At 39.2% G+C, this 18,298-nt stretch overlaps 1 protein-coding gene across 1 annotated transcript in view; it reads right to left on the bottom strand.

Annotated features, from left to right (window-relative positions):
- METAP1 (methionyl aminopeptidase 1) overlaps positions 1-18,298 on the bottom strand; it is a 68,178-nt gene that overhangs the window by 29,622 nt on the left and 20,258 nt on the right. Inside the window, exon 2 of the mRNA XM_035004462.1 lies at positions 2,365-2,416. Within this exon, the coding sequence (XP_034860353.1) occupies positions 2,365-2,416 (52 nt within the window). The remainder of the gene's footprint in view (positions 1-2,364; positions 2,417-18,298) is intronic.

An 18,298-nucleotide genomic window follows, 5' to 3' on the forward strand; every position in this document is an offset into this window, starting at 1 on the left:
AAAGAAAGAAAGAAAGAAAGAAAGAAAGAAAGAAAGAAAGAAAGAAAAACAGGGTGCCTGGGTGGCTCAGTCGGTTAAGCGTCTGCCTTCTGCTCAGGTCATGATCCCAGGGTCCTGGGATCAAGCCCTGCGTCAGGCTCCCAGCTCAGTGGGGAGCCTGCTTCTCCCTCTCCTCCCCATTCCTACTCTCTCTTGCTGTATCTGTCTCTCTCAAATAAATAAATAAGGTCTTAAAAAAAAAAAAAGAAAAAGAAAAAGGCGGGGTATGTCATCTTCATGAAATGAACTGCATACTGTATGTTATCTCACTATTGCTTCTTGGAATAAAATGCGATCTTCTAATATGCCCTGGTTCCTTGCCAGCCCAACATTTTTTCCCCTGGATACCAACCTTCCCAACACCATTCCCTCCTCTAGGACGGTCCTCCCCAATGGGTGTAGTCAGGGTCAATTTAATAGGATCTGAAAGATACAGGGCTGGCCAGCTGAGGGCTGTCTCTATCCAAAACAGCCCAAAGGGACCAAGAACAATGCTCTCACCCACTAAGAGAACCATCCCCAAAGATCCAAGAGGGCACCATCTAAAAGATGGCACCATAGTAAACACTAAGAGCAATGAGTAAAATGCAAATAGTTTCAGTCTAAGGCAGTAATAATTATGATCTTTTTACTTAGGGGACGTCAGCTTGTTTAATTCTCTTGGAGTGTAGGTCATAATGGCCCTTAATTTCCCATAGGAATCCAGTATTAAAGAAACACGCATACTTGGGGCGCCTGGGTGGCTCAGTCAGTTAAGCATCTGCCTCCGGCTCAAGTCATGATCCTAGCGTCCTAGGATCCAGCCCCACGTCGGGCTTCCTGCTCAGTGGAGAGCCTGCTTCTCCCTCTCCCTCTGCCCCTTCCCCCCACTCATTCTCGTTCTCTCTCAAATAAATAAAATCTTATAAAAAACAAAACAAAACAAAACACGCACACTTCAATGAGTTAGCAAACGCCAGGGGTAGAGAACCATTCTAAGCTGTTTTACTAACATACTATTTCATCTCAACCCTTCACTTCCCTATGCTTTAACTTCCTGGATATAAAATGTTAATAACTGGCTCAAAGAGCTCTAAAAATATCTAACACCTTAGAAATACAGTACTTAATGTATGACTGAATAAAGTTAAATAGCTTTATTTAAGCCAACCTCTATACTTTGATCTGAAGTAACAAATCCTGTTATTTATGCTTTGTTTAACTCTTATTTATTTGAGATCCTTCTTCCTCATCTCTAACCACATTTCCTCCCACAATAACCTAGCATTTCCATTCTACGTAGAGTTCACTTTATAGAACCACAGAAATTGTCTTTTTACATTATTTCCCTTTCCTTCAAATGGTGGTTAAACTGACCTCAATGAGATTTTAAGACAAATATATATGAAATAATCTATCTATGTTTATTAAACCAGCAAATTCCTAAAAACTATACAATTAGATGAATAAAAAAACAAAGATCAGTAGGTTGAAACAGAAACTTTTTACCAAGAACCATGAGCTGTCTGCCAAGCCTTCATCCATCAGAATGGCCATGTTTTAAGACCAGAAAGCCCTTGTCAGTTTTCAGGTAACTGCAACGAATTGTCTTAAGCCCTTAAGGCAGCCCACTAATGAAATGAATTTACAGGATGAGTGAGTGGCCAAAGCAGGAAAAGTCATGTGAATTGGTGATAGATCCATGTGGCTGACAGCAATAGCTAAGAGTTTCACTTTGTGGTGTCTCAGAAAGTAACTTTAAAACATTCAGCTGCAAATAATAATATTAAAACACCGCAAACAATGAATCATGGAACACTACATCAAAAACTAATGATGTAATGTATGGTGATTAACGTAACATAACATAACATAACATAACAAAATAAAATAAAATAAAATAAAATAAAATAAAAATAATAATAGTAATATTAAAACACCAAAAAAACAAAGTAATAAAATTTTGAAAACGAAACAAAAACAAGAGAGGAAGCCACACAGCTCATGTGCCCCTGCCTACAACACGAAAACACTTCTAGCAAATAAAAGTGGGTGCCAGAAAATTAGGACATTCTCAGGTACTCCTCAAGAAAAATCCATCTATGCCAACAATCATCTCATGTTTTTATGTCACATACAAGATTAACAAAGAAACTGCTCAGCCACGTTTTACTTCCATGATTACAAACCACAAAGAGTAAAAAATTTTAAAACGTGCTAATTCTAGCTCTTGGGATTACACTTTCAGAAATTCAAATACACATTTTCAGAACTGGAGGACTTCTGGTCTTCTGCATAAAAGCCATTTCTAAGACAAATGGTACACAGATATGTGATTTTACTTACTTGCTTTCTTATGCAGTAACTTGTGAGTTGCCCAACTTCCTTTAAAACATTCCTAAAAGAGCAAACATGAAAATTAGTGTCAGGCCTTCCTTCATCAGAGACATTTTAAAGAATACTGTATGTAAGAAATAAGACACTGGAAACTTTGCACAAGTCAAAATCTGTGACTTCACTACATTCAGTATTTGGGAAGGCTTAAGAAATGATGACACCTACTTACAAATTCACTTCAGAAAGCAACCTAAACTTGAGAGTACTTCAAATAAGTAAGAAACATTAGCCTATATTATAAATAGTTGTCATATTTCAATTTTATGTCACCAAATTATTTTGAAGTATTTGAAAAGAACCATGACCCAATTAATCAATCATACACTAGGGGGAAAAAAAACAAGGAAAATTTTGCAGATTTTTCCATTATTTACAGTAGCTTGATTCCTGGTTAGTTATCCCCTCTTTGTTTCCTCCACGCTGACAGCCCTACACGGTAAGCTCCGTGAGGGCAGGACTGTCAAGTTCACCCCCACATCCCCACAGCCAACCACAAAAGCCAGCACACAGTGGCGTTTCAGTGAGTACTTGCTGATTGATCAAAATGGATCAATGACCAGAAAGACTCAACTTTTCACTTAGGAAAAAAAGTTCACGTGACATATTTCAGATGCCAGTAGGAAGTACTGTATTGGGAAAATGAACTCAAGTAATAAACTGAATTCAAATAATGAACTCAAGTAATAAATTGGAAAAATGAATTCAACCAGACATAGATCTTATTTATGCTTTCATTTTTATGGTATTTCCTTCAAAGAACTTAAAATTATTCAAACAAATCATTATCAATACTAATAAAATTCACAAACTCCTACAAATGTTTTGACTTTGCAAATATAAAAGAGTAAGTAATGGATAAGAAAAAAAGCTAAGAAAAAAATAGAAAGCACCCCTAGGACTATGGAGTCATCAAACCACATTACACCAGTGATGGTAAAGCTACTCTCCCCCAAGGTTTGTCCAAGAGCTCTGAGGGCTTAGTTTCCCCTCCTCCAGGGCCAGAATCTTCACGACTTCCCCCTGCCAACAGTTAGGTTAAGAAAACCCAGGGCATACCCATCACCTCCTACTGCAATGTTAAACCTCAAGACTTCAAGTATATAAAAAGGTATCCACAATGTTCAACATTTTTTCAATTGTGAAGCTAAAACTCAGCTCAGTCTTTTGGGGAGGACGGGTGATGTGGTTGGGAGAATAATGGCACCCCCAGGGATGGCCAAGTCCTAATCCTCGGAACCTGTGAATGTGCTGGGTCACAACTAAGGTAAAGGGGAATTAAAGTTACTAATCAGCTGACCTTAAGATGGGGAGATTATCGGTTTCATCCAGTTGGGCCCGATATAATCACAGGATCCTTAAAAAGTGGAAGAGAGAGGCAGGAGTCATCAGAGAAAGACAGAATGATGGAGGCAGGATAGAAGAGAAGTTACATTACTGGGACTGAAAATGGAGGAAGGGGCCGTGAGCCAAGTCACTAGTCTCTAGAAACTACAATGGGCAAGTAATAGTTCCCAAAACCTCCAGAAAGGATGCCAATGTGCCAACACCTGACTTCAGCCCTGAGACCTATATGTCAGACTTCTGACCTAGTGAACTGTGAGAAAATAACTTTGTGTTTTCTTAGGCTACCAAGTTTGTGGTAATTTGGTATGGCAGCTATAGAAAACTAATACAGGAGGGAAAATCGTTATTCCTATCTGCTGTCAAATTGCAAAAACCACTCAAAAAGATCAGTTCTTCTCCACCCTGGAGTTATAGAAAACTGGTTTTAAAAAAAAAAAACACACACACACAACCACAAATATTTATCTATGATTCTGCCATAAGAGGTATTGTAATTAATTGAAAAGTCCCAAGAACTGAAACGGGAATAAGTGATTTCTTCAGTACTATACCTATTCAGCCTAAGAAAAGAAGGGTAAAGTCAGTGTTAAACTATAATTTGAAGACAACCATAATAAATAACTATAAGTTACCATGTACTGAATATGTGCACTATACATCTGTATCTCATTTCATCCTCACAAAAACCCTGCAAGGCAGATGCATTATCCCCATTTTACACATGACAAAACTGAAGCACAGAGACCTAAATAGTTTGTCTGTCACATAACAGAATCACACCTGGCAGAAAGAGAACTCAAATCCAGGATTACCTGACGAAGGTCATGTTTTCTCACTGCTTTAGTGTGTGGATGGGGAGGTGTAGGTGTGTGTGGAGAGTTTGTACTCAATTCAAAGCATCAATTTAGCACCAAACTCAGAACTAGGAAACATGTGTGCAATGAAGCTCTACCATTATAAGCTCTAAAATTTTATCTTTAAAGGGTGCCTGGGTGGCTCAGTCAGTTAAGCATCCAACTCTTGACTGCCGCTCAGGTCATGATCCTGATCAGGGTCATGGGATTGAGCCTCGCATCAGACTCCACACTGGGCGTGGAGCCTGCTTAAGATTCTCTCTCTCCCAAGGGGAACCCTCCTACACTGTTGGTGGAAATGCAAGCTGGTGCAGCCACTCTGGAAAACAGTATGGAAGTTCCTCAAAAAGTTGAAAATAGAGCTACGACATGATCCAGCAATTGCACTACTGGGTATTTACCCCAAAGTACAAATGTAGGGATCCGAAGGTGTACGTGCACCCCGATGTTTATAGCAGCAATGTCCACAATAGCCAAACTGTGGAAAGAGCCAAGATGTCCATCGACAGATGAATGGATAAAGAAGATGTGGTATATGTATACAATGGAATATGATGCAGCCATCAAAAGGAATGAAATCTTGCCATTTGCAACGACGTGGATGGAACTGGAGGGTGTTATGCTGAGCGAAATAAGTCAATTAGAGAAAGACATGTATCATATGACCTCACTGATATGAGGAATTCTTAATCTCAGGAAACAAACTGAGGATTGCTGGAGTGGGGGGGTGGGAGTGATGGGGCGGCTGGGTGATAGACATTGGGGAGGGTTTGTGCTATGGTGAGCGCTGTGAATTGTGCGAGACTGGTGAATCACAGATCTGTACCTCTGAAACAAATAATACAATATATGTTAAAAAAAAAAAAAAAAAGAAGATAGCAGGAGGGGAAGAATGAAGGGGGGGAATCGGAGGGGGAGACGAACCATGAGAGACTATGGACTCTGAAAAACAAACTGAGGGTTCTAGAGGGGAGGGTGTGGGGGGATGGGTTAGCCCGGTGATGGGTATTAAAGAGGGCACGTACTGAATGGAGCACTGGGTGTTATATGCAAACAATGAATCATGGAACACTACATCAAAAACTAATGATGTAATATGCATGGCGATTAACATAACAATAAAAAATTTTTTAAAAAGATTCTCTCTCTCCCTCTCTCTCTGCCTATCCCCCCACTTGTGCTCGCTCTCTTGCTCTCAAAATAAATAAATAAATCTGAAAAAATAAATACAATTTTATTTTAAATCTAGGAAATGATAACTACTAACCATTTTCATGGGTCCTCAATTGCCTCACCTATAAAGTGGGGCTGATATCTCTAGGCAAAGATAATATAGCAGATTAAAGGAGATCATGTATATAACTCATGGGAAAGTAGTTAATAAAGTGTCTAGCACATAGCAAGTATCAAAATATGGGAGTCCCTGATATCCCAGTGCTTATCACTATGCCTGGCATCGAACAGATTTTCTCAGTGTACGTTAGAGAATGAATGAAAATTAATGTGATCATATACACAAAGTCTTCTTCTGGTTGTAGATGGAAATGTAAACTGTTTCCATCACCTTCTAGGACCAACTGCAAGCCGCCTACTCCATAGTCATTCTCCCCTCTCCCTGACAGCTACAGAACCCTGCGATAGCAGAGCTGTAATGGACCTTGCGAAAAACATTCCCAGCCTCCTCGATGATACAAGTGGCCTCGTGACCTAGTCTGGCCAACATCTGAGCCCAGCTGTCAGGTGGGGCCTCTGGAAAGCTTCTTAGAAAACAGGCACCCATTTTCTCCTCTTTGCCCTTTCCCTGCTTCAAACCCAGAGATGCTGGCCGAGATGAAACAGCAGTCTTGTGACCACAAAGCAATGAGTGCACCCCAAGGAGCCTGGGTCCCTGATGACTTCGTGGAGCTGCTGGTCCAGTCTCAAAATATCCACCTCCAGACTCCTCATCATTAAAAAACTCCACACCTTTAGTTTTGGAAGACGTATTGGTTAGAAATTGCACTGGATTATGAGAAAAACAAAAACTCAAAGAACAATCACTCACCTGTTTAGTAACAGACTAAAAGGCAGGGGGTGGAGGTGGGGGTGGGGGATGAAGGTGGCTATAACAACTACAGCAGGTTGAATAATGGTCACCCAAAGATACCATGTTCTAATCCCTGGAACCTGTAAATGTCGCCTTATTTTGAAAAAGGGTATTTCTGCATCTGTGATTCAATTAAGCGTCTTGTGATAGGGAGATTATTCTGGAAGGCCCTAAATGCCATCATCATGAGTGTCCTTGTAACAGGGAGGCAGAGGGAGGCTCACTCAGAAAAGGAGGTAATGCGGCCAGAGGGTAGAGATTGGAGGCATGTGGTAGAGCCTCTGGAGGGAGCACCGCCCTGCCACCGCCTCGATTTAGGCTCCGTGAAACGGATTTGGGACTTCCGACGTCCGCAGCTGTGGCAGAATGCACGGCTGTTGTTTTGTGCCGCTCTGTTTGTGGTAACTGCTTACGGCAGCCACAGGAAGCTAACGCAGGACACAAGACACCAGGGCACACACCAAAAGAATGAATCCAATTAGGGCACTGAGGGTGAAGGACTCATTACAGTCTTCTTGAAGCTTTTTCTGCTTATGTGTACTTTTTCGTGGGGTCAACTCCCAATGACGCACAGTAGTTTTTAAATGGGATCAGCAAAGGCATATGACTTATTTTAAGAAACTTAACTTCAGTCAGCAATTTCAACCTCTTCTCTTCCTCCCCTTTCCAAACTACTCATCATCATGGATAAGACCGGCAGAAGTGATAAGGCAGACTGGAGTTTCACTTGTTCTTCCTCCTTCCAGCCTACATGATAGCAGAGATGTTCACGGCAGTAGGGCTGTCAGCAAGGAAAAGTTCCGGGATGGGCAAGAAGGGAGCGGAGAGAGGCAGTCAGGGTGGGTCCTAGAACTCCAGTAAGAGTCAGCCAGGCCCAGAGGCAAAATCCCACCAGGGTTGCATGCTTGGTGTACCAGTGCTGTTCTTCAGTTCAAGGCCTTGACTCCAACGTTTCCTTAATACCAGGCAAACCATCTGCATACTAAGTATGCTTGGTACAATTTTCAATTCATTTTCAGTAGCACAGCTTAGAATAAATCAACTGAACGTCTGCCCAATGAGAATGATGTATGGCTCAAGTGGCTTACACGTCTCCTAGGTACTGATACAGCCAATATTGCAGCACTGGGATAAATAGTCTTCCCAGAAAAAAATTAAGGACAGATTTTTGCCCTGTCACATACACCCTCTTCTCCAAAATCCAAAGGCACCCCACTCATTAGGTAAGCACCCGCACAGTTTGTACCCTCAACCTGGCTCTTCCTTTTCCTGCCATCACTAAAATTAGGATATAAAAAGGCAGAAGACCATCAAAAAAAGAGAAGAAAATCTACCAAGAACAATAGAGGAGAGACTTCTGGACAGAGCAGGGTTATTAAAAGATGACTTTTAGATACTCGTCAGCTCCACTGGCCTAGGATTCCATCTTTTAAGTAATTATGGAAGAGATTACAAGAACTTGTAACAGTAGAAATGATTATCTCAAAGTTAATCTTCCCCCAAAATAGGGCAAAACGACAAAAAGTTGAAAATAAAGAGATGGTATTATTGAAAAAAAGGATTTGAGGGGTGCCTGGGTGGCTCAGTTGGTTAAGCAACTGCCTTCGGCTCAGGTCATGATCCTGGAGTCCCAGGATCGAGTCCCGCACTGGGCTCCCTGCTCAGCGGGGAGCCTGCTTCTCCCTCTGACCCTCCTCCCTCTCATGCTCTCTCTCTATCATTCTCTCTCTCTCTCAATAATAAATAAATAAAAATCTTTAAAAAAAAAAACAAAACAGGATTTGAAACCTGTGAAGTCTGGGGCACCTGGCTGGCTCAGTCTTGATCTCAGGGTTCTAAGTTCGAGCCCCACATTGGGTGCAGAGATTACTTATTAAAAAAAAAAAAAAATCTTAGGAAAAAAAAAAGAAACCAACAAGTCTAATATCTGAATAATAAAAGTTTCAGGAAGAAAAGGGAGAGGGGAGATCAAAGAAATAAATTAGTTTTCCATAACTGAAAGACAGGAGTTTCCAGACTGAAAAGACCTCCAAAGGATAAAACTCAACTCACCCAAGGCATACAATACAGAATTTCATAATACTGGGGTAAGAGAAGATCCAATAAGCTTCCAGGGAAAGGGGGGAGGGCAAAAATATGTAAAAGATCATGAATCCCATGGCAATAGACTTTTCAACAACACTGGAAGCTAAAAGAAAATGGAGCAATAATATAAAAATTCCGAGAAAACAATTTCCAAACTAGAATTCCAAACCCAGCCAAACTGAAAATCAAGTGTCAGGGTATAGCAAGATATTTTCAGAATCTCAAAAATTTACCTCCCGTGCAATCTTTCTCAGGAAGCTACTGGAGGAGATACTACATAAAACATGAGAATTAACCAAGAGAGAGGAAGATGCGATATAGACAAAAGAGAAGTAAAGGATGATGCTTGAAGAGGGATGTAAGGATGACTGCTCTGAAGCAAGCCCAGAAAGCAAAAAGTTCTGGCTGGAGGTGGTCAGTGTTCCCAGGTAAAACTGACTAAATGCCAAATATACTTAAAAGTATTGAGAGGAATTCTATGCAACTGTGGAAGAGTTTGGGAATGAATCAATAAGTGACCAAAGGAAACTGTTAAAAGAATGGGAACTGGCTGGCTCAGTTGGCAGGGCATGCAATTCTTGATCTTGGGGTCATGAGTTTGAGCCCCATGCTGGGTATAGAAATTACTTCAGAAAAAAAAAAGGAAAAGAAAAGAAAATGGGAAATAGGAAAGGGGTGAGGGGATTTGTAACTTAGAAACATTTGACTAGGGGACACCTGGATGGCTCAGTCACTTAAGCGTCTGCCTTCGGCTCAGGTCATGATCCCAGGGTTCTGGGATCGAGTCCCGCATTGGGCTCCCTGCTCAGTGGGGAGCGTGCTTCTCCCTCTCCCTGCCGCTCCCCCTGCTTGTGCGTGCTCTCTTTCTGACAAATAAACAAATAAAATCTTAAAAAAAAAACAACAAACATTTGACTAGGTATGTAAAATAATTTGAATAACCAACTAAAAAGTTACAAAAATTTATTTTAATTATGGACATTTTGCCTCCATGATGTTGAGACAGTAAACATAAACCCAATCAAGAAACATTTAAATTACTTTATTGTGAGTTCAGATTCTATATAAAATATATTTTTTAAAGATTTTATTTGAGAGACAGGATAGAGAGAGGGAGAGAGGGAGAGAGACAGCATGAGTGGGGGGAGGGGCAGAGGGACAAGTAGGCTCTTCACTCAGTGGGGAGCTGAAGTGGTACTTGAACCCAGGACCCTCAGATCATGACCTGAGCCAAAGTCAAATGCTTAACTGACTGAGCCACCCAGGCACCCCTCAATATAAAATATTTTAAAACACATATTATATGTTTATATATCCACTAAAAAAAAAACTTTAAAGAAGTTTAAAATATGAATTAGCATCTAAAAAAATCAATCATTTTAAGAAGAAAATAAAATTTTAAAGCTAGAAGAAATTTACAATTTTATAGAAGATGAAATCAAGTGGTCTCCCACTCAATAGCACCTCTACTGTGTTGTCATATATGTTACATAAAAAATGATAGATTTTTAAAATGCTATTAGATAACATTTTTAAAATGAACTTTATGTGCTACAATGTAATAATTTAAAATGCTTGATCATTGCCATATACATCTTATATGACCAGATATTCAAATATAGTTTAAAATTGAAAATTATACTATATGTTAACTAACTAGAATTTAAATATAAACTTAAAAAAAATGGAAAAGTAAACATTTTCAGTGTTTAATGATACCATCTAGGTTGAGTATCCATTTCATTATATCAATTACTTTAGTGTGATACTTGACTTTTTAGATCACTAAATCCTTTGAAATGCTTGGGAAAGCAATCATTCCCTGACACAGAAAAAAACCACATCCATGCACATATTAACTTGTGCACACAATTCTACTAATTCTTTCATTCATACAGAGTGCACATTATGACCAAAGCACTTGCAAGGTGCTGGGCATTCAGCAGTGAACAATATATACCTGTTCTAGACAAATATTACATGGCTAATTACACAATTACATAGTTTAAGTTATAAGGGCTAAAAAGAAAAATTACATAGTGCTATGAAAAGAGGTAGAGGACAAGAACTAAAGATATAGGCAGGGACTTGAAGGCAGAAAAATATTTGGGGATGGCTTGGGGTGGGTACTGATCACTTTCATAATAAGAGAAAAATCCCAGGGGCTTCACCTTCATTCTCTCTCATTGTGTCTTGGATGTTTCCATTTCCCTTCAAAGAGACAGCGCCCATTTTGCTGCTCTAAAGATTGCTAAAGCCTCAAGAATAGCAGGATAAAATTATCCTCTAAAGTCTGTATTTAATTTATGAAGTATTCATGTCATTAAGTCTCCATATCCAGAGTAAAATGAATGAATGAATGAATAAATAGGAAGGGGTAAGATTAGGTTAAGAATTCTGTCTACTCTAGTACAACAGAAAGCCATTAAAGAGTTTTAAACCAAGGAACAAACCTGATAAAGACTTGAGCTCATGGCATCCCTGATCTTCATCTACAAACCCAAAATTAAAACTCCTTTTTCTAAATAATAATCTAAATAATGGTCTTGAAGAGCTGGGTTGCTTTGTTTGTTTGTTTTAGATTTTATTTATTCAAGAGAAAGAGAGAAAGAGAGGGATAAGATAAGCAGACTCCACGCTGAGCACCCAGCCGCATGTGGGGCTTGATCCCAGGACCCCGGGATCATGACCTGAACCAAAACCAAGAGCCAGACACTGAACCAACTGAGCCACCCAGGGGCCCCAAGAACTGGTTTTTAATACAGGCAGTCCTTGCTTTGTACAGTAGTGCAGAATCATAAAAATGACCATGCAAGCTGTAACTGTACAAAGCAATCTTCGTAATCAACAGGGGAAATTACAATTGTTCCATGACCTTTAAAATTTTTGATAAAACATTAAAAACTCCTTCACTGTCAGTTATAAATACACAGAGAACTGGGGGAGAAAGTAAAACTCACATTTGTTTAGTACACTGTGCCACTGAGAATTAGAGTATCTTATTTCTTTATTTAAAAACTTACCAAGACCAGTTTGAACATTTGCCTTCTTCCCATTATATAACTCATGAAACGAAGTGAGCATCTTTTTTATGCTTGGTAAACTGTCCTACTCCTTTCTAGGTATGGAACAGCTTCCAAATTTTATCCTTTGCACTTTCAACACCTCTGAGAGTTCCATTAAGTTTTTGTTGGTATCATTTCCCCTGCAACACTGCCATTCTTTTCATCACAACCATTTTCCTCATTTATGACAACAAGTTGGCCTCACAGAGTTGCTCTGGCTGCACGTCTAGAGTTTCTAGAATGGTGAGCAATGTCAACATTCCCGTGGTCAGCTATTTCTTCTACAACCCCCTTTATATTGGATTTAGATTTTGCTTCCAGCGTTATCATTTACCATTTCTTTGCTACACTTTCATCTTCGTTGGCCAAATCCTTCTTTCAATTATCCATTTTTGTAAAATATCACAGAAGTCATCATTGTAAAACAAGAAGCAACACAACTATAGACTTTGCTGTCTGGATGAGAAACGAGTGAGAGATTCACAGTGGCCAATCACTGAGAGGTTTTGAAAGAAGGGAGTGATTGGTCACTGATCAAGGTGCACACCTGTGATTTACAAAGTGATCCCAGAACTGAAGAGCTAGCCATGCAGTACGTACTTCATGTAATTACTCCATGTTGCTGGGAGACTGGTTTCGCTTAACTAAACTATGGTAACTAAATTCATGCATATCAGAACTGCAAAATAAGATCTGCCTTTAGCGGGTACCTATCTAGCTCAGTCAGTAGAGCATGCAACTCTTGATCTCAGAGTCATGAGTTCAAGCCCCACGTTGGGCGTAGAGCTTACTTTAAAAAAAAAAAAAGGATCTGCCTTTATATAGTTGGTACTCTGATACAACCTATTTATAAAACTCTTCTAAATAGGTTATGTGAACAAAACACTTCTGCATCACCCAACATCTTTTTTTACCCTCACAGAAGCTGACACACATTTCCTGAAGTTAAAAAAATCTATCCCAACCGATTCATTTAGAGAACACAGAAGTTTACATACCAATTTAAGTGCGGGGCAGGGGATACATACCAATTTAAACAAGAAAGGGAGGGGGAAGAAACCATTTCTTTGAAGAAGCATTTAAAATGTTACCAAAAATTTAGCATATTCACCTAATTTTTTAATATTAAAAAACAAAACAAAAAAATACTTTAAAAAAACATATTGTCTAGGTATTACTAAGGATACTTCATAATTCCTAAAGGGTTTATAAGTAGGGACAACTCAAAACCCACAAGGTTTTCTAAAACATTCCTTTTCAAAAATGGCTAGTGGCTAAAAATCACTGACTCTGAAGTCAGACAGACTTGTATCCTAGCTTGGTCACTTATTAGCTGTACGACACTTAGTATCTCTCAAGTTCTGCTTTCCCCAACTGTTATGTGGGGAAAACAACTGTGTAAAATGTGTGGCCAGTAAGCGCTCAATTCTAATTATCATCAATTTTATTATTTTTTGAAGCAATTTAAATTTTAAACTTGAAAAGATGATGCACCTAAATATCTATCTTTAACATGTGTCACCCCTGGCCCAAAGTCTCAGCTTATGAAAACTGATGGTAATGAGGCAGCTAGTCATTACTGTGAGCTTTGTATCTTACTAGCATCGTTACTGCCCACAGAAGCTGCACAGTAGGGAAGGGCATGTAACCTGAAGTCCGAATCTGCTCCCACCACACAGACCATCAGAGAGAACAAAGCCTCCTGGCTCGCGGTGTCCGAGTACAACCAGGGACCAATCTCTGGCAGAATACTACGCTATGCAGACACAATGGCAACCCTTAGAAAGCCAGGCCTTTTTTTAAATATATATAAAAAATAAAACATAGGGGCGCCTGGGTGGCTCAGTCATTAAGCGTCTGCCTTCGGCTCAGGTCATGATCCCACGGTCCTGGGATCGAGGCCCGCATCAGGCTCCCTGCTCGGAGGGAAGCCTGCTTCTCCCTCTCCCACTCCCCCTGCTTGTGTTCCCTCTCTCGCTGTGTCTCTCTCTGTCAAATAAATAAAATTAAATTTAAAAAAAATAATAAAATAAAAATAAAAAAATAGAACATTGATCAGTGACACCAGTAGCCATACTGCAAAGGAGACAAAAATCACAGATTTAGTCCAACTATAAAACCTGAACAGAATGCATGGAGCAGTTATTTGAGGACTCTGAAAAGCAAACAGTAGCAGGCAGGTTAGGGAAGACCAAACTCTAACGTTCCACTGAGCTGGTGATGAGTTCACCGTCCCACCCGACCCCGCACATCTTCAGGGGCACCAGAGAAGTGACCACCTGGCACAAACACATAGTGCTCCCGGAGAAATGCTCTACTTCTGGCTCAAGCAACAGAAGAGGGAATTCCCAGTGCTCAAAGAGCACAGATACCACTTTCTCCTCTCTATTCTACCCTCTCACACTCCAGACCCCAAGAGATCCCGAGGTGGCCACCTACAATAGGAGCCTGTAGGAGCCAAAATTCTGAGGAAGAGGCATTTTCCTTCTCTGATCAGTGAAGCTGTAGTCCACAGAAGGTGGGACCAAACCCCACTTTCTGCTCTCTGCCCTCCTTCCATTTGGCCCCAGACACAGGCACAGTCATGAAGTGTGCAGCAAAGCAGGTATCTAAACCACAGCTTTCTGGCCAGAGAACAGAAAAAGAGAATTCCTGAGAAACCAGAAAATACTAGGAAGGAGCTCCAGAAAGGGACCCCGTAGAGTTGTTCATAACACAATACACAGATGCTTGTGAGAACAGAACTAATCCAAAATCCATCATCCAGGTCTCAGACCAAGCACTGGGACAGAAGGCAGGTTAGAACTTGCAGCCTGAATCTAACCCAGATTAGGAGCCTGCTAAAACAAAAATATCAACATTCTCCATAGGATTTTCTTTTTTAAGATTTTTTTAAAATTTATTTCTTTGAGAGAGAGACCGCGTGCGCAAGCACAAGCGGGGGAGGGGCAGAGGGAAACAGAGACTCCCCACTGAGCAGGGAGCCCTATGCAGAGCTCAATCCCAGGACCCTGGTGATGATCATGACCTGAGCCGAAAGCAAACGCTTAACCAACTGAGCCACCCAGGTGCCCCTCTCCATAGGATTTAAACAAGACTCAGGATCTCATAATATTCAAAATCTCCAGGATACAATCTAAAATTATTTGACATATAAAGAACCATAAAAATCTCAACTCACAAGGGAAGTGAGTCTACAGACACCAATACTAAGATGACATGAATGTTGCCTTTAACTGACAGACTTAGAAGCAGGTATTATTAAAATGCTCCAACAAGCGAGGACATTCTTAATACTAGTGGAAAATGAGAAAATCTTTGCAATGAAAAACAGAAATAAAGAAAAACCACAAAGAAATTTTAAAACTGAAAAATACAGTACCCAAAATAAAAAACTAACTGGGTGAACCCAAGAGCATAATGGAGATGACAGAGGAAAGATCCAGTGAACTAAAAGATCAAAAGAAATTATCCCATTGAACATGGAAAAGATTTATTTTTAATGAACAGAGCCTCAGGGACCAATGTGAGAACAACGAATTACTGAGAGTAAAGAGGGAAATTACATAATGATAAAAAAAAAAAAAGGTCAACTAAGATGATATATCAGTCTAAATTGTACATGTCTAACAACAGAGCTTCAAAATACATGAAGCAAAAAGTGACAAAAGTGAAAGAGAAAAATCCACAATACAGCTGGAAACAAAAATTAACATCCATTCATAATAAAAACTCCCAATAAATTAGAAGAGCATTTCTTCAACTTGATAAAGATCATCTACCAGGGGCGCCTGGGTGGCTCAGTGGGTTAAGTGTCTGCCTTCGGCTCAGGTCATGATACCAGGGTCCTGGGATTGAGCCCCACATCGCATCAGGCTCTCTGCTCAGCAGGGAGTCTGCTTCTCCCTCTGCCTCTGTCTCTCCCCCTCCCACTCGTGTTCTCGCTCTCTCTGCTCTCTTTCTCCCAAATAAATAAATGAAAAATCTTTAAAAAAAAAAATCATCTACCAGAAGTCTACAGGTGTCATATTTAATTGTGAAAGACACAACACTTTCTCCCTAAGATCAGGAACCAAACAAGGATGTCCACTCCCAACATTCCTAATTCAACATCACACTGGAAGTCTTAGAATTCAACAAGGCAAGAAAAATAAATATAAAAGACATACAGACAGGAAAAAAAGAAATAAAACTGTCCCCATTCAAAGATGACATAAGTATCTATATAAAAATACAAAGGAAAAAACTCCCAGAACTAAAATATCTGGTTAGCAGAGTCACAAATATGAGGTCAACACACAAAAGCCCACTGTATTTCTCTATACTGGCAATACATAATTGGAACTTGACACAAAAGCAATACCATTTACAGTCACTCCCCAAACTAAATAAAGAGTATAAATTAACAAAACATGTACAGCAGCTATATGCTGAAAACTAAGAAACAATGATCAATCAAATAAGGTCTAAATAAATAGAGAGACATCTTGGGTGAATGGAGTGGAAAACTAAACTTCAGAAAGATGTCAATTCTCCCCAAATTCATTTATAAGTTTTAAGCAATTCCAATGGGGATCTTTTTTTAAGATATAAAAAAGTATGATTCTAAAATTTATATAAAAAGGCAAACAAACTAAAACTGCTCAATTTTGAAAAGGAAGAATAGAATTGGAGGAATCTTACACTTTTTCTTATGTTAAGAAAATAATTTTTCCTATTTCTACTCTAAAAATAATTTATTAGGGACTGATGGCCAATCTCATCAAATGCATCTTAAGCATCTACAGAAGCAATTTTTTTTTGTATTTGATGTAATGGTTTGATGTATTATATTAATAGCTTTTCCTCTTATTTCATGATTTCTACCTCCCCGAAATAATCTAGCTGACTATGGTGGGTTATTCTTTTTTATACTACACAATACAATTTGATAATATTTGTTTTGCAAAGTTGTAGGCATTTTATATCTCTCACTACGTACTACTGGATATTTTAATTCAGGGTTTCCTTGCTGCCCTTTCTTCCCTTTCCTGTCTATCTGCCATTTCACTATTACTGGCCAACAGATAATTTGTCTCAAAAATATAAATAGTTCTGCCATCTTCTTAATGAATAAAAAAGGACCAGGTGGCAAATATCTATAGAGGAAGGTTCCCATCAAGCTGGGTTAGCAGGACATCACCTTCCATTATAGATAAAAGCCCAGTGAGCCTCCATTCAACGTTTATTAATGGGAACCACCATTTGTTGAGAGCCTTTTTTTGGGTCGGGCACCTTAGATGCATTATCTCGTTTAGACATCACACTAATCCTAGGAACTGAATATTAATATTCCCATTTTACAGACGGGAAGTTATTTAAACCTTTCCTACTTTAGTTTGTAGGAAAGGTTTAAATAATTTGAGCCAGTTCAAAGAGCTACTGAGTGGCAGAGCTGGAATATAAATATAGGGCTTTCTGGTTCCAAAGTCCACTCTCTTAAACAGCTACAAGGCTCACAGGGCAGGGCTCGGAGGAAGCGACAGCTTGGTTAAGGAGGTAAAAGGGGATAAGATATAGGTCTGCACCACTGCCTCCACAATACCGTGTCCTGTGCATCTTTTCCATTTGGCTGTCCCTGAGTTGTATTCTGTATAATAAATCAATAAATGTAAAGAGAAACAAAAACAATCTAGCAGCATGGAGGATAGAGAGGAAGAAGCAGATGAGATCAAGGTAAAGGAGGACAGATTTCAGAGAAAAGCCTACATAAAAAATTTTAGCTTAAGATTTTTAAATATATAAATAAGAAAAATATGAAGAATTTCTCAGCATATACTAAGACTTGGCAAAAGGACAAAATCAAAGAGAAAAATATGAGACTGGTCCCAAGCAGAATCACATTACCAATTAACAAACATTTTACAATGTTAAATGTTTTCATCCATGGAGCTTATATTATTGTAAGTATGCTAATTCTCTTACCAAAAATATTTCTTTATTAGAAACTATAGTAACCCATGTTATCAAGCACAGACAGGAAAAAAGAATGTTTCTTACTGAATTCTGTTGAATAAAGATGCTCATTAAGAGATGTATTACGTACCTTGAGAACTTCTTGGGATACACAGCAACCTGTTAACAGTGATTACTCCTAAGGAATAAGAGATAAATTTGGGAGATGGCACCCTCACTTTAAATTCTCTGCAACTAACACGTATTACCTTTTTTTTTAACAACAACAAAAAGGGATATGGTAATAAAACATTTCAGTGATTTTCATGGAATTAAAACATATACACAGAAAAATACTCAGCATCTAAACGACAGTGAAAAGAAGTTAACCATCCTGATGCGTAAGCAGCTCCCAGAAAGGACGTCACATGAACAGAATGAACTCAAGAACTTTTAAGTTATACTAGTGAAAAGTTACTAAATGCTAATAAGTCACTCCACTAGATTATTAATCC

This window comes from Mirounga leonina, unplaced genomic scaffold, assembly GCF_011800145.1.
Source record: "Mirounga leonina isolate KUSES-001 unplaced genomic scaffold, KU_Mleo_1.0 Mir_129, whole genome shotgun sequence".
NCBI lineage: Eukaryota > Metazoa > Chordata > Mammalia > Carnivora > Phocidae > Mirounga > Mirounga leonina.